Below are 24,154 nucleotides of genomic sequence, written 5' to 3'. Positions count from 1 at the left end.
ACCTCCAATGGTGGGTGGCAGACGAGAACGTACGCAGATGAGTGGATCTTCTCGTCCTCAACCCGGATTGGATGCTGTTTTCGGACGCCTCAAAGAAAGGGTGGGGGCCCCACGTTCTGCAACACAGGACCTCAGGCCTGTGGTCAGAATCAGAAAAGTGCCTCCATATGAATCTGCTAGAAATGAAGGCCGTATTCCTGGCCCTTCAACAGTTCCAACAATACCTGGCGGGTCACTCTGTGGTGGTGATGAGCGACAACACTACAGTAGTGGCTTACATCATCAAGCAAGGAGGTACCTTTTCAAAGCAGCTATCCCATCTCTCAGTAGAGATACTGAGATGGACCGAAGTCTACTCTATTCCACTATCGGCACGTTTCATTCCAGGCAAGAGGAATGTGCTCGCCGACAGTCTGAGCAGAGCGTCTCAGATAGTGAGTACTGAGTGGTCTTTGGATCATCTAGTAGCCAACAAAGTCCTGACTTTGTGGGGTTCCCCGACTGTGGATCTGTTCGCTACAGCGCTGAACTTCAAGCTTCCACTGTACTGTTCCCCAGTCCCGGATCCCAAGGCACTCTGGCAAGATGCCTTCCAACAACGGTGGGACAACATCGACGTATACGCCTTTCCCCCGTTCTGTCTGATGAGGAGGGTGTTCAACAAGATCAGAATATCGGTCAAATAGTCGATGACCCTTATAGCTCCGCTATGGCATCACGCAGAATGGTTTCCGGACCTTTTACAACTCCTAACAGAACTTCCGAGAGAACTCCCTCCGCGACACGAGGTACTCAAACAACCACATGCCAACATCTTTCACAAAGCCATAGCTTCGCTTCGACTTCACGCCTGGAGACTATCCAGCATCTCCTCTCTGAGAGAGGATTTTTGCAACAAGTTGCGGTCAGGATGTCTGGACATCTGCATCTGTCTACCAGGCAAAGTAGAGAGAGTCTTCTATGGTTGGTGTCGTGGAAGGGGTATCTCTCCACTCGATGCCACTATTCCAGCAATAGCGGAGTTCTTCGTGTATTTGCGGGAAGAAATGCCCCTTTCAGTCTCGGCGGTGAAAGGCTATCACTCAGCCTTAAGTCTAGCCTTCAGGCTCAAAGGAGTGGACATTTCTTCTTCGCTGGAACTTTCCTTACTCATACGGAGTTATGAACTTAGCTGCCCTCAGTCGGAAGTGAGACCTCCTCCATGGAACGTGGTTAGAGTTCTCAGGTCTCTTAAGAGACCTCCGTACGAACCATTATGCCAGGCTTCAGATCGCCACCTAACTTAGAAGACGGCGTTCCTACTAGCTTTTTCCTCGGCCAAGCGAGTCAGTGAAGTTCATGGTCTCTGTTACGATATCGCCCATTCAAAGAGAATGGGGGAGGTAACGTTCAAATTCGTCCCTGAATTTATTGCTAAGACTCTGAATCCGCGGTTGCCGGACCCTCGGTTCGACTCCTTCCAGATTTTGAGTCTTCGTTCTGTAACAGATGACCCAGACCATCTTCTACTGTGTCCAGTAAGGAGTCTGAGGCTATATCTCAAAAGAACGGCTGCAGTACGTCCCCAGGTGCAGGCATTGTTTGTGAGCACTGGGAGGACTAAAAGGAGGGTTACCAAGAACACCATCTCAGCATGGATTCGTAGGGTGATCCATCTGTCCCTGAATCCAGACCCTCCTCCGTCACGTTGCCCTAGAGCACATGACGTCAGGGGCGTAGCTACGTCCCTGGCCTTGGAGAAAAACTTCTCAGTGACGCAGGTGCTCCAAGCTGGGGTGTGGAAGCGTCAGACGACCTTCACAGCCCACTACCTGCAAGATGTGACCCACAGGAGGCTCGATACCTTTTCTATCGGCCCTGTGGTGGCTGCACAACAGCTGGTTTAAAAACTCAGGCTCCTTAATGGACAAGTAGCAGAAGGTTAAGGGCATTGTTACCCGGTCTTAGTCTGCATGAATGAAAAGGTATGTCTGGCCCTTATTCTTTTCTTCATCCTCCCCTCTCTTGGGGAAAGCAGCATTCTGGGTTCTCTGCACAGCTGACCTTGAACCACTGCAGGTAAACCATTATTTCCTTGTGTTCCTAGTATTAAGCTAATACTGTCACATCCCCGTACCCTGACGAGGTGGTATTGGGAGAGTCCTAGCCTAAAGTTTCCATCTAAAGGACTACAGGTCAACTTCCTAGGACGAGTCACACTTCATTCCTTCACACACACCTTACGTAGGCCGCAGCCCTTGCTTAGCAAGGTTCTAGTGAGGTGCAGGGACTCATTGTTGAATGCTGACACACTCAGATACTGAGTCCCTGGGCAAAGCCAAAAGCCAGTGCTGGCCGAGACTTTCCACCCTTCCTAATGGGTGAGTCACCCCTATTAAATAGCGTGGTTTGTATGTCAGTTATGGAACAAATGACGAATTCGTAGATAATTTGTATTTTTCCTAACTATACAAATCTCAGCCATTTAATCAAACTTGCCTGCCAGCCCTATCCCCCTTGAAGTCTTACCTCTAAGCAAAGTGAGCTCAAGCACAGGTGTGTGAGCGGGGGGGTAGCAAGCTACCCTCCTTACCCCCCCCTAACTAGCGGTGGGGTAGTAAACCCTTGTTGAAATTCTAATGGCTCGTCATTTCAGCTACGCCGAAAGTAATAACCTCGAATAAATAGCTAGATGTCAGGATGCCTGAAAACTTTAAATCAATCAATCGATTAAATAGCTAAGGTTTGTATAGTTAGGAAAAATACAATTTATCTACGAATTTGTCACGTCTACCCTTACCTAGAGGAAAGTAGCCACTGAATAATTACCCTGTACAGTACAGTAATTACCTCTTGAACGAAGAAAAAGTGTTTGGTTACCTGTTGTCAGGTGTATGAAGACAGAAGCGAATGTGGAAAGAATCGGCCTGACTATTTGGTGTATAGTATGTGTAGGGAAAAATAAAATTGAGCCATAACCAGAGAGAGAGGGATCCAATGTAGTACTATCTGGCCAGTCAAAGGACCCAATAACTCTAGTGGTAGTACCTCGAGTAGCTGGTGCTCTGGCCAACCTACTATCTTATGGTTTGGCATGCCACCTGTTGCACTCTAAGGTAAACAATATTAGCTTGGGTTTGTTTCATATTACTTGTTGATCTTGTAAAATGTAAGTGACTATACATTCGGGCACGATTCTCTCTTTATAAAAGTTTTTTTTTTTTAATCTTTTTTTCATTTGTAGATAGCTCAAACATGTTGATATGTCCTCTGCTGGTTTTATGATTAATTTTTGTACTAAATGTGCAGTTAATAGCCTTCTTTAAATAGACAAAGATCCACATTCACTGTGTTTTGTGTTAGGGGCTGCAGTGGGATTAAATGTTGATGTTCAGAATGTTCAGTTCCCAAAAAGCTCATACAAGGTGTTAAGTTAGTTTCAAAAAGGTATTCAAACCCTAAAAGGAAAGAAGATACCGTAATAAATTTAAAGTTAATTGATTTGGTGGTGGTTTAGAAATTTGCAATAGGAGAGTGAACAGACTGATACATTGTGTGAAAATATTGGGTTTAAATCTTAATTTAGTGATTATGAGAAAGTTATCTTTGTTCATTCCTATGAATGTGTCTGAGGATGACTTGGTAGGTGGCTATATGTCTTCCAACAAAATTCTTGGCCTAACATATTTAGTTTCAGATCCTAGGCTACCTTCTACTAATTTGTTCTGTAGCAGCCATATTGAACCATTTGTTGATTGTAATGATTGTTCCCATCACAATATAGAATAGAAGCATTTATCACAAGCTTTTGTTTCTTAATTTGGTCCAGTTCCTGCTACTGTATAACAAAAACTTTACCTTTCCGCACTCTGGATTGATTTCTGTAATCAGAGGTATGAAGAACATACAGGAATTCAGATCACTATATCTTTCCTTCCTCTTTTGGGTCAAGCACAAATGAGAACCCTTTCCTTGCAATGATTAGTTTCAAGTCCTGTCTTATTAATACATCTAATGCTAAGTTTCATTATATCTAGAACATTTTAATGTTACTGTTCTTAAAATATTTTATTTTGATTGTTAATTACTTCTCTTGCAGTTTCCTTATTTCCTTTCCTCACTAGGCTATTTTCTTTGTTGGAGCCCTAGGGCTTATAGCATTCTGCTTTTCCAACCAGTGTTGTAGCTTAGCAAGTCTGAGCTTTGTCACTACTAGTGGTAAGGCATTGAATGATATCAATGTAGGCACTATTCCATCCAATATGGTAGGATTTAAAATAAATCTTCACCAATGTATGTTTTGGGCAAGTGCATATGGGGACTCTAATAATCAACAAATGGACTGATGAGTTTTGTGGTGTGTTTTTTTTTTTGCAGAATCAAGAAGACTATGCCAAAGATAGACTAATGGATTATAATAGTGAGAGGATGAATTCCTTGTTGAAGTTTTGCTTCAAACAATTGCAGAGAAGTTTCTGATATAATGAATTCAGATATTGTTAATAAGAGAAAACATTTAAATACAAGGAGATTGCAGACTGGATTGTTAGAGAAATGCAGTTTGTGGATAATAAAGTAGGAAATATTCTTTGACTCTGTCTACTCTTTGATGATGAATTATGCCTCTGATTTAACCCAGAGTCTTGAGTATTTTAAGCCTAAAGTCAATAAATAATGGCACAGATTTTTAGGAAAGCAACTTGTCTACACTCCCATTTACTGTACTGTTAAAATTTTGTTTGTGATTGAAACGATGGGCCATTTATAAAATAGGATAGTTACTTAGCCTTATCTTTTCAAAAGGGCAGTCTAATTTTCTTGAACTATTTATCAATGTCAGTAGGAGAGGAGTGTTAAAGACAGGATTTTCAGGTTAGCCAGCGAATAGATGTTAACTACTGTATAGGGAAAGTTGTGGGTGCTTTGTGGAAATTCTCCCTTTTGCTGAATCTGCAGCTGAAGTTTTGTCTACCCTTATTGAAGAGGTGTTTGTAGGCCACCCTGATCTTAACCTTGGGGATTGTGGGTAAGTATTATTAGTTATATAAAAGGTAGATTAAAGGTTATCGAGAGATATTGCTTCTCAGTTTTAAAAGGCCTTTAAGCATTGAAAAATTTAGGATCAAAAGAGTTTATAATCCAGGAATTCCTAGCATGGGCTTTGGCTTCACTAGCACGGCTAATTCTCTAAATTTTGAAATACATTTTCATCAGAAAAGTATATCTTACAGCAATAGAGAATGGCCGTGTTCAACTTAATACCTTGAGTTCTTCTAATTTACTAATTTTCTTAGGATAAAGGGATGTCTTATTTGACCTCTAACTCTTCTATATCAAAGCCTTCAGTTACTGACATCCAGATTATTGCAAAATACAGTTGGAATCAAAGATAGAACAATAAGTCAGGAGTTCAAATACATTATGCATGACTTGACAACTTCTGCAGTGATGCCGTTTTGTGTTTTTTTTGTCTTAAAACGCGGTTAAAAAGCGATATCTGGTATCTCCGTGGTCATGCGGACTACGACTGCATTTTAACACTAGCATTGCTTTAAATTTTGGTAATCAAGCTTTGATAATGAAATCAAAATTAACGTAAATAAAATAAATATAGATTATGATTTTCTATTTAATACTTGAATGATAAGACTTTAAATATATATCAAAATTTAGAATCAAAAGTCCTCTACTAAGAATTAACTCCGAAGGTAATGATGTGTCGCTTGAAAATATAACGAAGCGCTTTTGGAAATTCTATGAGGCTGCAATGGCAACCCTGCATTTATCCACACTGAGTATGGTTGAGGCCACAACGCTGAACTTCCGTCTTTGGATCAAGTTGGTATGGTCAGCCGGTAAACATAGTTATATGTTGTGAGAACTATCAAATTAATTTTGCAAAACATTACTTGAATAAATCTTGGTTGGTCCTTAAATGCATGTATTATTCAAATTATTTAGACTGCATATACCTTTGCATGGTTGGTATACTGAACAATTTCTGTTCATATTTCAAAACTACATGGTTGTTTAATAGTGAGTTTTGATACAATACTAAAGGAAGGTTGTTAGCTTTATGGAAGGTAAAGCAAAGAAAATTACTAAGCATTCCATAATCAAGGCAAACATGAAACATAATGGTCATAAGATGAGATGTGTCAATTTGGTTTTAGTGTGATTTGATTATAAAATTAGTTATATTTTATATTTCCATAACATACCCACCTCTAAAAGAGCATAATAGCCAGCATGATGACTACAAGGTAAGATTCATTGAAATAAATGGAATGTTGACAATAAACTTCATTTCAATACTTTCTTGGTAGTCATATATTTCCCTCCCTCCCCACTTTCAGTGATGTCAAGAGATTAGGGTATGTACAGGTCCATGGCAGATGATGATGGGTATAATTATATATATGGTTAGTGTTCCTCCCGTGGTGCCAGGGTATGGTGAGATGGGTGAGAGAGGATTTTTTATTTTAATTAGAGGTCATGAAACCAATATCTTTGATGATTTTACCATGATGATTACCTACCTAGCAAATACTTACTGGTAAGTCAAAAATTATATTTTTAAAGTTCTACTTTTTGTTGTTTTGTGAAGCAAATTTTGATTGAAATAGGCCAAATTATTTGTATTATACTTATTCAAATCTTATCAAAGGATACCCAGAGGGATCAAATTTTAAATGCATAATTTTACTCTTAACTACTTCAAAAGTATGATGTTATTCTGTGAAAGTTGAATAGAGAGATACAGATCTATTTAAGTATAAATTTCTGGTATTCTTATATAGACTGAGGTATTACAAAAAGTGTTCTAAATTTATGGTCTTTTGATTCAGGACAGTCATTTTAATTCAGTAGTATCTCGGAATGATATTTTCCGAAATCATTACAATAGCTCAAGCTCATCATAAATTTCACTGGTAGTCAAGCAATTTGATTGATTTATGATCTTACTGGTATTTTTTTCTTATGGGAGTTTAAACTTGATAAACTGCATTACTATTATTGCTATGAATCATAGAAAAGCAAGAAAGACTTAAAGAATAAGTAATATTAGTATAGAATAGAGTATGGAAGTTTAAAATTAACAGTGTTACATTTCTCTACTCGGGATAAAATTGTATGGTTTGTTTGCTATGAATCATTAAAATTTTTAATGTTTCTTTCTATTGTATGGTTTAAAACAGCAAATGTTAAATTTTCAATACTGGAGTGTATTAATGTTATCCTTGAAATATTTTGTTGTTTGGTAATTTAATAGCAGATATTGTTATTTTAAAATAAGTTTAATTTCTTTATAACTTTTAAGAATTTGAAATTACGACATAGTTGTTCTGACTCAAATACAAACCTTCATTCTTTATTGAGGATATATGTTTCAGCATGTGCTGGATTCAGTCATGAAAACTTTCATGCAAGATTTCAACAACCCTCCATTAGTTAACTGGTGTAGCAGAGGTTAGACCAATTTCCCCGCTCAAACACTGATCCCGTGAGCTATCTTCACATTTATTTTGGCTATGGTCGAGTGCAGACATGTCGTCTGTCTCTTCTGTTTATTCTTATTTGACTGGCTATAATAACTTCAAAGATTTCCTTTTTCATTTCAGGAGTGCTTGGTTATTGAGGACTGCTAACATTTGGGTTTGTTCTGGCATATCGGGCCGCCCTTGTCAGGAGTGGTCATCCTCCCAGTGGGAGCAGTACGGTAGACTTACAAAGTCTAAAAAGGATTCTTCGCCTTCAAGTTCATCCTCGAAGTCGTAGAATTTCCAACCTCTTATCTCCTTCAGCTTTTACTCCCACCTATTTCATCCAGTTCGGCTTCTTTTGGAGGGCAGTTAGATAAGAGTAATAACTGTTTGACCTTCAGACAATCTAAAGGTGCAGATGAATCCGCTGTTTCCCCTAGCGAAACAGTCCTACCCTTCTATGGGGAGTCTAGCTTTTGACGCAGCATGGTCTTCCTTGGGGCTTTTGGGTTCCCCATGAAGAAATGGCTTTTAGAGATTTTGAAGCTTGGGGCACAGCAGCCTCCTCAGGGCTCAGTCTTAACCTTCCTTACTGAGCTGCTGGAGGGGAGTCCCTCCCAATAAGTCTTGTGCCCATGGTGGATAATTCTTCCATAATTCCTCATCCACCTGAGGAATTGCAGGTGGATTTTCTTCAGAGTTCCAGCCTGGCGTCCTCACACCCAAAGTGTGAGTGTGTGCCCTGAGTTTGTTTGGCCTGAGGTTCTTTGCAAAGCTTAACCCTACGAGGATGGACAACCCTCTCGTTAGGGCTGGAGGTCTTTATCATTTGAGTGATCTCCCCCACGAGTGCTTCATAGGTGGGTGTGACGTGTCACCACCTCGCAATAACTCTCTGAAGCTTGAAATCTAAAGAGCATTCTGGTGATCGTGTTCAATGCATCCCTAGACTCGGAGGCACCTTCCACCATGCCCATCAGGCATCACGAGTTTCTGCGAGATCATTTTTAGCAGCAGCAAATCTTTCCAATCAGACCAACCTTACCTTGCTTGCCAACATCTGAGTGCAAGCAAAGTACAGGCGACTCATGAACCGTCAGCAAGTGTTCTTGCTGGTGTTTGTGCACCTGCTCAAGGAACTCAGCCTCATCGTGTCCACTCAGAGCCACAAAACACCTGATCGTAGAGTTTTTGTTTTACCTCCAGAAGGAAAAATCCATCTCAGTCTTGGCGGTGAAAGGCTATCACTCAGCCTTAAACCTTATCTTTAATATGAAAGAAGTTGATATTTCCTCCTTGATGGAATTGTCTATGCTCATATAGAGTTTCGAGCTTACATGCCCTTAGTCGGAAGTGAGACCACCTGCTTGGAACATGGTGAAGGTATGTATTACATTCCCTGAAAGTTCCTTATGAACTGGTGTCACTCATCAGATCACAACTTGACTTTCAAGATGGTCTTCCTTCTTGCACTTGCCTTTGCAAAGAGTATTAGAAAGTTGCATGGTCTTTCCTCCAACATCACCGATTCAACTTCATTCCTGAGGTTATTGCCAAGACTTGAAATCCACCTGTTGCAGACTAGGTCTGGCCCTTCTAGATTTTGAGTCTTTGAGAAGTAACTGATGATCCTGACCAACTGTTAATATGTCCTGTGAGAGGGGTTAAGGTGCTATCTCAAGTGTCTGCTTGTGACGTGTGGGCAGGGTTAAAGGGAGAATCACCAAGAACACTGGTTCCTCTTGGATTTTGCAGGTCATTGCCTGCACTCTTGATCCTCATTCTGCTCAATATAGTAGAAGACCCAGAGGTCATGGCGTCTGGGGCATAAGCACATCCTGGCGTTCAAGAGAGACTATTTTATGGCTTAGATACTCCAAGCAGCTGTATGGAAGAGAAAAACTACCTTCACCACCCCCTATCTGTAAGGTGTAACCCATAGAACCCTAGTTACTTTTACCGTAGGATCTGTGGTGTCCACTCAACAAGTGGTTTAGCTACTTTAACTCCCTTGCAGGACTAGTAGCAGTCGCTCGAGGACAGAAGTAACACAATTTTAGTCTGGATAGAATGACTGGCCTTTTCTTCCTTCATCTTCCCCTCTCTTGGGGCACAGCATCTAGAGACACTGCAATTTGGCCTCATTCATACAGCAGGTAAGCACCATATTAGCTTTGTGGTCTAAAATAAGAGTGTACAGTATATAATTTGGTATGTCTTCAATTTCTTTGCTAGGGGGAGTTTGGCAATGTCTAGTTGTAAGTATGAGTGTGGGTCAACTCACTCCTTATATATACCTGGTAAAGTCATAATGCGATTTTCCACTCGCTCACCATGGTTACTCAGGCCGTCAACTCTAGTATTAACTGGCCAAGGGTTCCTGGTGTGTCAGGATACTTTTTTCACATACTATCGAGCTCAGATTTGCATCGTGGGGCAATGTGTCCTGCCATTTAGAATTGAACCTCTACCCACCTAGAGGCGAGTCTGCTCTAAGAAAAGAACGAAGGTTTGTATTTATGTTGGAATAAATGACACATTTGGAAGTAATGTGTATTTTTCCTAACTATTCAAACCTGAGTAGTTTACACATACTTGTCCCTCCATTGCCTTCCCCGTAGAAGTCTTGCCTACAATCAAAAGTGAAGAGACCTCATTGGGTGAGTGTGTTAGGGGGAAGGTTGGTCTAACCCCCACTACCCATGCTAACCAGTAGAGGGTTGTTGTCACCTTGCGTGAAAGATTTGTGGCTAAATCTAGCTCACTGGAACATATATCCTAAGTAAAGAACTCAGGTTTGTATAGTTAGGAAAAATACAAATTACTTCCAAATTTGTGATGTTTATGGCAATGAGCATGATTTACTGTCCGGGAAATCTAAACTAATTTTAGGTGTTGTTTTCTTTTATCACTCTAGTCCTATTGTTTCATATCCCAAGCTTATTCCAATGTTGCAAAAGTCAGTTTCAGTATGATCAAAGTCATTTTTGCAATAAATTCTACTCTTAGGTACAGCAAGTAAGACTTGGGATTGCAAGACCCCCCAGTCTTCCAGCTTAATATTACATGGCCTCCTAATCCCAATGACTGAGCAATATTTTCAAACTGAAAAATTCTTGGTAGGACACACCACTTTATTTTGATTTAAAGTTTTATGAACAGAGTCTTTTACAAAATATTTTGTTACTAAACCAAGTCAATTTTAATTGAAATTGTTTGTGAATGTAAATCATGCCATTGTTCTCTAGATGTATTTTTTTTTTTTTTTTTTTTTTATTGTGGATGAATTTTAAATTAATATTGGTTTTTCAGGTATGTTTGGCCTCAGTTAAGCTTCATACTGCAGTTACATTTGAAGTAATATTATTTCTTTTGCAGTTCTAAATGAAACTTATCAGGCTTAATGTACAATATTTCCCTCTGCAGTTCCAAATGAAACTTGTCAGGCTTAATGTGCAATATCAGAATATTTCTACATTTGTCAGTTTTCTATTACTGTACATGTGTGAAAATGTTTATATTCATCTATTCATATTAAAATAATCAGAAGCTTAAATACAGTCAAGAGTAAAATACTTCCCATTGAATGCCTGTTAGTTTCAGCTTTGATAATGACCTTTTTAGATTTCTCACAATTTTATCAATATAAGGAAATACATCTGAGTTGCAAGTCAATTTCTTTGTCAACTTTAAAGTTTACATAATTTGATTTGAAAAGCTTGAATTTTCATTTTAATAATCATTTTGAGTAAAAGTTGTATGATCACCCATTAGCTTTTCTGTGCAATTTTTTTTTAACTGGTACAAGTAGCTACAAAAATATGCAATGGTACACTATCTTAAGTTTCTTTACTATTGAAACTGAAGGATCATTATTCTATTTTAGGTGCAACAATGGCGATAGCAGCTACCTTAGCAGGTTGCACTGAAGCAATTCTCTGTCCTTTTGAAAGAATCCAGACTGTGCTACAGGACAAAAAGTTCCATGGTAAATACAAGTAAGTAGATTATTATGGATTGTTTTTTTTATGCTACAGTTTCTCGGATATAAGTTTTGTTATGAGCTTCAAACGTTGTAGTTCTTTATGACAGGCAACAAAGAGAAAATACCTGAATCCAGTTTTTAGTCATTCATATCTTAATAAGTTACTCATTACATAAGCTAGAGGATCTAGTTGTATTGTGATGCATTTCTATTTGATATCCTTTTACAGTCTTTGATTCTAGGGCCATTTCTTTAGGGTATGTACACTCGAGCACGTTTCCATTTTGCTTTGTTATTTATTGTTATATTTTCATCATTCATTCATTCATCATCTACTCCTACGCCTATTAATACAAAGGGCCTCAGTTAGATTTCGCCAGTCGTCTCTACCTTGAGTTTTTGATTCAGTACTTCTTCATCCATCACCTACTTCACGCTTCATAGCCCTCAGCCATGTAGGCCTGGGTCTTCCAACTCATCTAGTGCCTTGTAGAGTCCAGTTGAAAGTTTGGTGAATTAATCTCTCTTGGGGAGTGCAAAGAGCATGCCCAAACCATCTCCATCTACCGCTCACCATGATCTCATCCACATATGGCACTTGAGTAATCTCTCTTGGGGTTTCATTTCTAATCCAGTCCTACCATTTAACTCCCAATATTCTTCTGAGGGCTTTGTTCTCAAATCTTCAAAACCTGTTGGATATTGTTTCATTATCATATTATTATTATAACTAGCTAAGCTACAACTCTAGTTGGAAAAGCAAGTTTTGCCACGACTCATGTCTGTAAAATTTTTTTTACGTGTGTGTGTGTGTATATACAGTATATATATATATATATATATATATATATATATATATATATATATATATATATATATATATATATATATATATATATATATGTATGTATGTTATACTTATTATTTTTTCAATATTTAACTTAGCCGGTGATTATGTAGCTGCAACTCTGTTGCTCGACAGACAACTCTACGGAAAAACTCGCCAGCGATCGCTACACAGGTTGCGGGTGTGCCCAACAGCGCCATCTGTCGACCAGATACCCAGCTCTCAATGTAAACAAAGACTCAATTTTCTCTCTTTTTCGAGGTGTCGACAAGACGTACTTTACTCGCTGTTGCTAAACTGGAGTTTTTCACATCTATTTGGTGAAGTACTATATTCTAGTTTTGAGCTTTCACTATGCAGGTGTTTTATCTTCATCTTAAATCTTGAACTCGTTTTGGATAGATTTAATTATGGTGACAAAGAGAGTATGGACTTTCTTTCACTTTTAAATGGCCGACCCTTCCCTTAGACGGAAGTGTGTTTAGGCTTTTAGTAATTATCTTATCACGTTATAGATTTTCCTTTATATATTTTATATCTCTCCGCCTTTATTAGGCCTCTTCGATTAACTTTCCACTTATTATAAACATATAATAATAAATTTTAATGTTTTGTTTATATGCGACCTTTCCTGAGAGTAGGCGGTCCTAACTTGGAAACCGAAGTTAATCAACGTTGAGCCCTTTATATCGTAATTAGCTTTTAAAGAGCTAAGGATTTAAAACTTTTTAAATGTAATATTTTATGAAAGAATTTCTTTGATAGTCTTCGTACTGTTTTCAAAGATGAACTAACGTTTAGTTTATTTATGCTACGCAGTTGTTGACGTTCAGGACGTTCAACATGCGCTCTATCGTTACGATAGAGAGAGAGTGTATCACGGTTTCACTTTGCAGTAAGAGTAAATCGATTCTGATGTTTTGTTCATTCTTTCTTAGCTTAAATGTTTTAAATTCTATTTTAAAGGAACTTTTTATTTGAAAAACCTTTCAGTTTTTTCCTTTAGTCAAATAACATGTTTTTTTGACGAAATATAATTGGGCTCTTCTCTTAGGTGCGAAATCAAGAGAGAAAGAGAGAGAGAGATAGAGACGGAGGGAGAGAGAGGAGAGAAAACGTTCCGTTCAAGCGGGTAACGTTGTTCTCGAGTTACTCTCGTCCCTAGTCGCTGTACGGGGAGGAAGGTTAAAACGTTTTTAGTTTTTTATTCTCGTCCCCAGGCTATGTGCGGTGAGAGATTGAAAACGTAGTTTATATGAACTAGTGTTTAGTCTCTTTCCCAGCCACTGATTTTTTTATCTTAAAATATGTTTTCTGTTTTTTGCTGGTATTAATGAGCTTGCATTATACGACTGATTTCGCAATTACTACCTTTTAATGAAGGGTAGAATTGCGTGTTTCAGGTAGAAATCAGTAAAAGTTTCGATTTCAGTGAAATAAGTGCAAAACAGAAAATCGAAGTGATAAAGTGATATGCGCAAAGTGTTACAGTGTTGCGTCCGAGGGTTCGTCTGTTCGTGCCTGTCGTTCACCTAGTCCGGGACCTCTTGCATGCTCCCAAGCCCAGGGGAGAAGTAATGTCAAACGACTTATGGGTTCGAGAGGCCTTGATCAACGAACAGACGTTTTCCCTCTATGGTATCGGGTGTATCTTACCAAGATCTCCCCTACTATAAGACGAGAGAGACGTTGTTTCTCCTCGTCATCCGAAGGCTTTTCGCATAAGAAACATGTCACAAGGTTTCGAAGCCCTTAAGCGAAAGTCAGTCCTTTCAGGACAGGTCCAGCGTCCTGGTTACAACCATTAGGACAGCTCTGACCCTATGCAGTCATCGGATAACTGCTCGCCGCCTAACAAAAGCGTAACACAGACTCCGAGAGTCTTTTTTGTTGGCAAAGTGTTGCTGTCACAGACGTTACCCTCGTCTCTTACCACAACCATTTCCGTTGATCCTTAATGGGTTGTATGGCAAGACATGCAGTATATGCTTGCCTCCCTTATGGAAGACTATTCTGCCGATTAGTCCGTTGAGTCTAGCCGTTTATCTCATCGATATCCTGGCTTTCAGCCAACCTAACGTTCCTTTGTGCTTACTGTTGACGTTGGCGTAGCTTAGTCACGTCAGTCAGGTTGTTTAGAACCACACTCGATGCGGTCTCGTGTGGTTTTTCAGCCGCATTTGGACGTTAGGCCACTTGCTGATGCTCCTGTTGACGTTCAAGACGTTCACTAACAATCGGAGTTGACTTGTTTTGACGCTGTGCGTCAACCTCCGCATTCTAGAGTTGCTTTGACTGCTCAGTCTAGGCAGTCAAAGCAGTCTCGAGTGGACGCTGTGCGTCCTCACGCACCTGTTGTGGTTGACAGTTCAGTTGTTGACAGTTCACAGACTGTCAAGCAGTTACATGACGTTGCGTTCTGGTCCGCTACTAATGCACCAGTGAGTGTGGACTCTGCTTGTAAAGCATTGCCACCACGGTAGGTCTCTCCCTTGCTTGAGACTCGGCTTTTATCGGACAAGGTTCCTGTAGATGAGGAAGTTGCTGTTCCCCCTCCTACTGATATTCCCTTGAGGACTCTGTCAGATGGAGAGGAGCCTAAAGCTGCTTAGCCCCCTATGGACTTTAATTAAATCATGATGATTTTTTAAGGATCTTTGTCCGGATCTTTTTGTAACTGCTGCTCCTCGTTCGCCTAAACGTCAGAGCTTACACTAGGCCTAGCTACTTCGAAGCCGTTGTTTTTAAGCTAGTGCTCTCTCGCTCTCCTAGAGAGCTTTACGTTGGCTAGGCGACTGGTTTTTCACCAGGAGGAGTTTGGGGGATACAGCCTTTGCTTTCCCTTCTTTTAAACTGGTTTATAGAGCGAGAGTCTGATATGACACGAGAGAAGTTCTCGGCTTGGGAGTTCATGCCTCTACCCAGATAGACTTCTCAATTCTCGTAGACTCTCCCTGGTGCCTGGCCAGGAGACGCTCCAAGTTTTTTACAGGTCAACTTCACAGCTGTTTTCAAGCCTTTGAAGTTTTGCTGTACAATTATGTCATGCATAACAAGGCTTTCAGGGATGGTAACCGGTACCGCCTCAGTCGCTAACCCCGTCTGTTGCCGCACCTGCTCCCGTAGACCCTAAATGGGCTTTGCTGCAAGACATGAAGTCCAAGCTTGCGTCCTTGATAGAGGACTTTAATGCGGAGAAGGTTGCTACCGAACCTTCTGGCCAACAACCTTCCAACCGGTCGGTTGTGCGCCCTGTTGACGCTGAGGTAACCTACTCGCGTCTGCCAGTTGAGGTGGTTCCTCCACCGATGCGACCCAGTGTGGGTTGCCAGCCGCACGTTGACGTTAAGCGACGCTCGGAGGTGGTTGTTGACGTTCAGGACGTTCAACAACCAGCAGAGGTGACTTGTTTTGACGCAGTGCGTCAACCTCAGCAACCCGGTAGGGTATTGACTGCACAACCCAGACGGTCTAGACAGTCTCGGGTTGACGCTGTGCTTCCTCGCGCACCCATGGTTGTTGACAGTTCACAGACTGTGCAGCAGTTCCATGATGTTGCGTCCGGCTCCGTCACGCATGCACCAGTGCGACCGGACTCAGCGAGCCAGACGTTGCCCACTCCGTTGCCATTTCCTCATCAGTTTTCGGATGAGGAACCCTCTGATGAGGACGTTGCTGAACAACAAGACGATCAGCCCCCAGAATAGATCAAGCCCTGCTATCCATCCAGAAGATGCTGAAGAAGGAACGCTGCTCAGTCAGGCTGTGGATGAGTCTGGTAGGGACGCTGTCATCCGTGGAACAATTTGTGTCACTAGGAAGACTACACCTCCGTCCTCTTCAATACCATCTAGCTTTTCACTGGAAAAAGGACAAGACGCTAGAAGCGGTCTCGATCCCGGTTTCCGAAAAGATAAAGTCTTGTCTGACTTGGTGGAAGGACAATATCAACCTAAGAGAGGGTCTTCCCCTGGCTGTTCAGACTCTCAACCACGTTCTCTTCTCGGACGCATCGGACGTGGGCTGGGGCGCGACACTAGACGGTCGGGAATGCTCAGGACTGTGGAACTCGAGTCAGAGGAGCATGCATATCAACTGCAAGGAGCTGTTGGCAGTACATCTGGCCTTGAAAAGCTTCAAGTCTCTCCTTCGAGGCAAAGTGGTGGAAGTTAACTCGGACATCACCACGGCCTTGGCGTACATCTCCAAACAAGGAGGTACCCACTCACTGACGTTGTACGAGTTCGCAAGGGACCTGCTCATCTGGTCAAAAGGTCAAGACATCTCCCTAGTAACGAGGTTCATCCAAGGCGACTTGAACGTCATAGCAGATTGTCTCAGTCGGAAAGGGCAAGTAATTCCAACCGAATGGACCCTCCACAAGGATGTGTGCAAGAGACTTTGGGCCACTTGGGGTAAAACCATCCATAGATCTCTTTGCAACCTCGCTGACCAAGAGGCTTCCAATCTATTGCTCTCCAGTCCCGGACCCAGCAGCAATACATATAGATGCTTTCCTCCTAGATTGGTCACATCTGGATCTCTACGCATTCCCACCGTTCAAGATTGTCAACAAGGTACTGCAGAAGTTCGCCTCTCACGAAGGGACAAAGTTGACGTTAGTTGCTTCCCTCTGGCCCGCGAGAGAATGGTTCACCGAGATACTTCGATGGTTAGTAGACGTTCCCAGTAGTCTTCCTCTAAGGGTAGACCTTCTACGTCAGCCACACATAAAGAAGGTACTCCAAAGCCTCCACGCTTTTCGTCTGACTGCCTTCAGACTATCGAAAGACTCTCGAGAGCTAGAGGCTTTTTGAAGGAAGCAGCCAGTGCGTTTGCTAGAGCAAGGAGAGCGTCTTCCATTAGAGTCTACCAATCGAAGTGGGAAGTCTTCCGAGACTGGTGCAAGTCAGTTTCTGTATCCTCGACCAGTACGTCTGTAGCTCAAATAGCTGTTTTTCTCTTATACCTGAGAAAAGGACGATCCCTTTCAGCTCCCACTATCAAGGGCTACAGAAGCATGTTGGCATCGGTCTTCCGGCATAGAGGCTTAGATCTTTCCAAACATAAAGATCTGCAAGACCTCCTTAAGTCTTTTGAGACCACCAAGGAGCGTCGTTTGGCTACCCCTGGATGGAATTTAGACGTGGTACTAAGATTCTTCATGTCAGACAGGTTGGAGCCGTTACAATCAGCCTCCCTGAAAGATCTCACTCTAAAGACTCTTTTCCTGGTATGCTTAGCCTCGGCTAAAAGAGTCAGTGAGATTCATGCCTTCAGCAAGAACATCGGATTTTCGTCAGAAAAAGCCACTTGTTCGCTACAACTTGGTTTTCTTGCCAAAAATGAGCTGCCTTCTCGGCCTTGGCCTAAATCTTTCGATATCCCCAGCTTATCGGAGATCGTAGGCAATGAACTAGAAAGAGTCTTATGCCCTGTTAGAGCTCTTAAGTTCTATTTAAAGCGTACTAAACCTTTACAAGGCCAATCTGAAGCTTTATGGTGTTCAGTTAAGAAACCATCCTTGCCTATGTCAAAGAATGCTTGGTCAGACTTTATCAGATTGTTAATACGAGAAGCTTATTCACATCTGAGTGAGGAAGACCGAACTTTGCTTAAGGTGAAGACGCACGAAGTTAGAGCTGTAACAACTTCCGTGGCCTTTAAGCAAAATATATCTCTGCAAAGTATAATGGACGCAACCTATTGGAGAAGCAAGTCAGTGTTCGCGTCATTTTACTTGAAAGATGTCCAGTCTCTTTACAAGAACTGCTACACACTGGGACCATTCGTAGCAGCGAGTGCAGTAGTGGGTGAGGGCTCAACCACTACAATTCCCTAATTCCTTATCCTTTTAATCTGTCTCTTGAAATTTTGTTTTTTTATGGGTTGTCCGGAAGGCTAAGAAGCCTTTCGCATCCTGGTTGATTTGGCGGGTGGTCAAAGTCATTTCTTGAGAGCGCCTAGATTAGGGGTTTGATGAGGTCCTGTTGTATGGATTGCAACCCTTGATACTTCAGATCCTAGGGGTCGATCAGCATCCTAAGAGGATCGCGAGGCTCCGTAAGGAAGACGTACTTAAAAGGCAGAGTAATTGTTCAAGTCGACTTCCTTACCAGGTACCTATTTATTTTGTTTTTGTTATTTTGATAACTTCTAAAATGAAATAAAAAAACTCTTAGCTCATAAAAGTGTAAACATATATTACTGGTCTCTACCCACCATCCTGGGTGTGAATCAGCTATATAATCACCGGCTAAGTTAAATATTGAAAAATGTTATTTTGATTTTAAAATAAATTTTTTAATATACTTACCCGGTGATTATAAATTAAATGACCCTCCCTTCCTCCCCAATAGAGACGCAGTGGGACGAGGAGAAAATTGAGTCTTTGTTTACATTGAGAGCTGGGTATCTGGTCGACAGATGGCGCTGTTGGGCACACCCGCAACCTGTGTAGCGATCGCTGGCGAGTTTTTCCGTAGAGTTGTCTGTCGAGCAACAGAGTTGCAGCTATATAATCACCGGGTAAGTATATTCAAAAATTTATTTTATAATCAAAATAACATATTATTTTTATTATTATTATTTTATTATTTTATTATTATTTTTTTTTTATTATTATTATTATTTTATTGCTATTATTTTATTATCATTTTATTATTGTTATTATTTTATTATTATTATTATTATTTTATTATTATTATTTTATTATTATTTTATTATTATTATTATTATTATTATTTTATTATTTTATTATTATTATTATTTTATTATTAGTAGTATTTTTATTATTATTTAATTATTTAATTATTATTTATTATTTATTTATTATTATTTATTATTATTTATTTATTATTTATTATTATTTATTATTATTATTTATTTATTATTAGCTAAGCTACAACTCTAGTTGGAAAAGCAAGATTTGCCACAACTCATGTCTATAAAGTATGTTTATATGTATGTATATATATATATATATATATATATATATATATATATATATATATATATATATATATATATATATATATATATATATATATATATATATATATATATATATATATATATATATATATACATATATATATATATATATATATATATATATATATATATATATATATATATATATATATATATATATATATATATATATAAAATTATTGTTTGGTGCTGTATGTATAGTACTCTCTTAATTGTTCCTGTGAGTGATTTTCAATAGGGATATATATGAATTTACAGAAGAGGAGATATTGGCTATTTGTCCACTATCAGTGTGGAAATTACATAAAGTACCTGGAACATCAATGATTGTTCTTACTTTCCAGGATGCTGATGTACCTTTCCACATAGACATAGAAAATGAAAGGATTAGAGTTCGACCTTTTAAGCAGAAGCCACTGCCATGTTTTAATTGCTTTAAATTTGGACATCCTTCCAAAGTTTGCAAGAATGATAAAATTTGTAATACTTGCTCCAATCTTTACCATGGAGAATGTACATTTGAGGCAAGGTGCTTGAACTGCAACTCAAATCATAATTCTAATGATAGGAGCTGCCAGTTTTATAAGTCAGAAGAAGCTGCCCTCAATAAATCAATTATTGAACATGTAAGCGTAGGGCATGCCAAGAGATTATTAAATAAATCTACTACTTGTGCAAAGACATTAAGAACAGGAGAAAAAATTCCTCGGGAATCATCTAACCCACCTATTACTATAGGTAGTTCTCGAAAAAGAAATTCACCATCTACTGATAAAGTGTTGCATAATAAGACAAGAATATATCCTCCTAAGGATTTACTATCGTGTATCAACAAAAAGACATTGCCCACCACTATCCAACCTCTATCCCCCATTACAAAGGATAGTACTAACCTCTCCCAGGCCATGTCCTTGCCTGATTTAATGGAGATTCCAATTGAAACCAAGTTACCAGGTGTACCTGTAGTGGGGAAGGTACAAAAACCTGGTAGCTCACAACCTATTAATTGGGAAAGAGAAAGACCTCCATCTCTCTCACCCCCTTCCATAAGAAATATTAGAGTTATGACATCAAATAAATATGATGTTTTGTCTGTTGATGATTCTGATCAATCGGAAGACAATTTAAATGAATCAGAAATTCAAGTTGAGGTCCACCATCCCCCTCAACAACTAGTTCAAAAGGACAAAAATAAAATAAAAAACACAAAACCCAATTTATCAAGACCCTCTCTTATAAAACCACCGAGAAATAGTGTTAAATCAAAAATTGCTGATGGGCAGTCTTCATCCAAAAGTTCTTCCAAAACTAAAGCATAGTTTTTTCCTCCATTTTGCAATGAAATTGTCAGGGTTTAAGGGCGAAATTTGAAGAACTTAAGCTCTTAATTCATGAGCATTCCCCAATAATTATATGTCTAAAGGAGAGCAAGCTTTATGCTAATACCCCTTGTAGTCGCGAATATATTAGCTATAGGATACTGTATGATCACCGAGTAAGGAGCCATGGCGGAAGTCTCGTATACGTTCGTCGAGATGTTCCCCAAATACCCTTATCTATTCATACTCCTCTGCAGGCAGTGGTTGTACAGATTGATATTGGGAGAAAATATACAATTTGTTCTCTGTACTTGCCTCCAAATGGTAACATTTTGTATGATAACTTAGTAGAGGTGAATCAACAAATCCTTTCATTTTACTTAGATTTGAACGGTAGACATCCTTTGTGGGGTGATGTTTTAGCAAACACGTGGGGAAATATCGTATCAATTGTGGAAAATGAAGATGTGGGACTCCTTAATACAGGAGAGCCCATACTTTCATGTCCAGACAGGTACCTTGTCATGTATTGACATATCAATTGTAAGCTCTAATTGCCTTCTCGATTTTGATTGGAGGACATTAGATGATTGGCATACTAGTGATCATGCACCAATCATTATAAACACCAACAATGGTCCACCTTTACAGAGATCGCCACGATGGAATCTTGACAAGGCGGACTGGGATAAGTTTCGTGAGCTAAGCGAAATTGAAGGGAATGTAGGACAGGTTGAAAATATTGATGATGCCATAGACTTACTGAATGGAACTCTCCATACAGCAGAAGTCAATTCAATTCCCAAAACAACAGGGTTATTCAAACGATGACTAGTCCCCTTGTGGTCTTCAGAACTAACTGCCCTGCACAGAGTCACAAGAAGATCTTTAACACAATTGCGTAGACCCCGAACTGATGAGAATTTAATTACAGGTAGTCCTCATTTAACGACAGCTCGGAGTTACGACAGACAATAGTGATTTCCTTCCAATAGGCTAACGGTTAGTAATAGTATTCCCATTATCGAAATATTAAGTAACGATACAAAAGGTATCTTTTTCTATAGGAAAAAAAAAAAGTATTTTTTTCCTTAGGTTACATTACCTTATAATACAGTACAATAATACTGTACCGTATTTTTGTGGGTCTGTATTGGATGTCATGAGTACTACATACCGTAAATTTGAATGTACGCTAGTTTTATTTAATCTCTGATAATAGATCGATGTATATCTAAAGAAAGTATACTATTAGGGCAAATATTTTCTTGAATATATATTTCCTTTTACATTATAAAAATGAAATATTTTTGCTGGGTAAGTTAGTATTTTCTTTTCATTTCTTGAAAGTATTTTCTTTTCATTTCTTGCAAGAAAAAGGAAAATGAATTTACATAATTTGCGAGTCATTCTTCGTAGAGTTTACGTCACGTGTCTTGTGACGTCATGTATCTGGCGGAAGCGAGCTGACAAACCCAAAGATTTCCTTTTATTGTTACCGATTAATCTTATTACAGCATTCCCATCATTGAAACACTGAGTAACGATTTCAAGTGTTTTAGTGGTCTGTATCATTAGTTACGAGATTAGTACAACTTACCGTAAATTTAAGAAAAAAAGTCTGATGACGTCATATTTCTGGCGGAAGGCGAGAGGCAAATCTAGTGATTTCCAAGGTCTATATATGTAAGGTCGGCCAGACAGCGGTACGATTTAAGCCACTTCTGCGCATGATGTCACTGCCGTCATAGAGTTAAAGGAACCCTTGCGTATTCCCCCCCCCCCTCCTCTCTCTCTCTCTCTCTCTCTCTCTCTCTCTCTCTCTCCTCTCTCTCTCTCTCTCTCTCTCTCTCTCTCTCTCTCTCTCTCTCTCTCTCTTCTCTCTCTCTCTCTCTCTCTCAAATTTTAATTTTTAACTAAATTACTTGTAGCTTCATTAGAGAAAACATGAAATAAAATAACTTCATTTAATTTCTTGTATAAAAGTATAAGTAAGATATAATTTACAATTTCATAAATGATTTCTCTATTTACGATGTTTCTATATTACAATTTTCATTTATAAAGGAAATATAATTTGCAGTTTCATAAATTAGTTATCAATTTATTAACAATGTTTCCACTACACAATTTCTTAATATAAAGGAAATATAATTTGCAGGTTCACAAATAAGTTATAAATTTATTTACAATGTTTTTATTATACAATTTTCAAATATAAATGAAATATAATTTGTAGGTTCATGAATAATTTAATAATTTACTTACAAAATCTCTATTTAACAATTTTCATACATTTCCTATTCATACTTCTGCAATCTCTTGACTTTTTTTTTTATTGAAATAAATTTTTCTGTTTAAATTTCTAATTCTGTAGAATACAGATATTTTTGCTAAGAAATATATAACATCAGCCGGTAATGTAATTCCAGCAAGTTTCATCTCGTCAGGAAGAGCTCTTATACAATTATTTCCTGCTCTTAATTTTTCACCATGGACAGCTAAAAAGATTTCTCTCATCTTGCTTAATTAGGAAAAGAAAGAATCTGAGGGTACATGAAGACCACCTCAGTTCATTACATGTATCCAACATTTATCATCTGCAACAACACCTGACCTTTGTTTTCCTAATTCAGGATATTTCAATGAAATTTTTTTTAACTAAATAACCTCCTTTATACCTCAAAGATTCCTCCTCTGTTACAGAACTAAGTGTACTTGCAGGTATTTCATTCTTTGCGTGTTTCAGTCAATTCAAGAATCTCATCACCTTCTATCCATGATTTTTGGGCTCAAGCCATGTCGTCCTGATGGAAGGTTCCTATAGGTAGCTTTCTAAGGGATATTTGGCTACAGTGAGATTCCCAGAGAATTAACCTTTAGGTCTCCAGAATTCTAACTCCTGGCACGAATATCCTTAAAATTTCTCTTAAGGATATTGTATATATCAGGGGACGTATATCTTGATACGACACATAGCAATCTTCACCCCGAATAGCGTTTTCGCTTCGAGGGGGAAGAGTGGCAAAAATAGAAGGGGAGCCGTTATCAAGGTTAACCTTCCTCCCATACTACTTTCGAGTATCTAGATAGCGCTGTATCCAAGATGGCGCTCATTCCTATTTTCGTAGCGATTTCGCACCGTGGTGTTCCCTGTTAATTTAAAGTTTTTGATCGCTTTTGTGAGGATTTATTGTGCTTTCTCCAGCTTCTTTTGCTTCTGGAAAGTTGAGTATTTATTCTTTAGTGTATAATTTTTAGCTCCTACTTCACAATGAAATTAGAGTAATATATTGTGTTAAGGAGCTAAGCCTGTCACTGGAGGCGCCATGGGCGCTGTTGTTCGTTATGCATATGTTATTTAGTTAGCAGAACGACTTTCCCGGTTGTAATAGCATTTAATAAATTATGAAAGCTATTTAGGCACAATTATACCAGTGAAGATGTATATTTTATGCATAATTTCCTCTTCCTTTCGTAGATCGTATACGTTAGTTTCGGCGATTTAGGTAACTCAGATCTCGTCTTGCGCTAGGCTACCTAGCCC

The 24,154-nt window shown here is 39.2% G+C and overlaps 1 protein-coding gene across 4 annotated transcripts in view; it reads left to right on the top strand.

Moving 5' to 3' along the window:
* Window positions 1-24,154, top strand: part of LOC137645951 (mitochondrial nicotinamide adenine dinucleotide transporter SLC25A51) — a 136,795-nt gene that overhangs the window by 82,400 nt on the left and 30,241 nt on the right. For all 4 annotated transcript variants that reach the window (XM_068379021.1, XM_068379022.1, XM_068379024.1 and 1 more), the window contains exon 5: window positions 11,350-11,461. In XM_068379021.1, the coding sequence (XP_068235122.1) occupies window positions 11,350-11,461 (112 nt within the window). The remainder of the gene's footprint in view (window positions 1-11,349; window positions 11,462-24,154) is intronic.

Source organism: Palaemon carinicauda, chromosome 8, assembly GCF_036898095.1.
Source record: "Palaemon carinicauda isolate YSFRI2023 chromosome 8, ASM3689809v2, whole genome shotgun sequence".
In the NCBI taxonomy this organism is placed as follows: Eukaryota; Metazoa; Arthropoda; class Malacostraca; order Decapoda; family Palaemonidae; genus Palaemon; species Palaemon carinicauda.
This window is presented reverse-complemented; position numbering and strand designations above follow the sequence as displayed.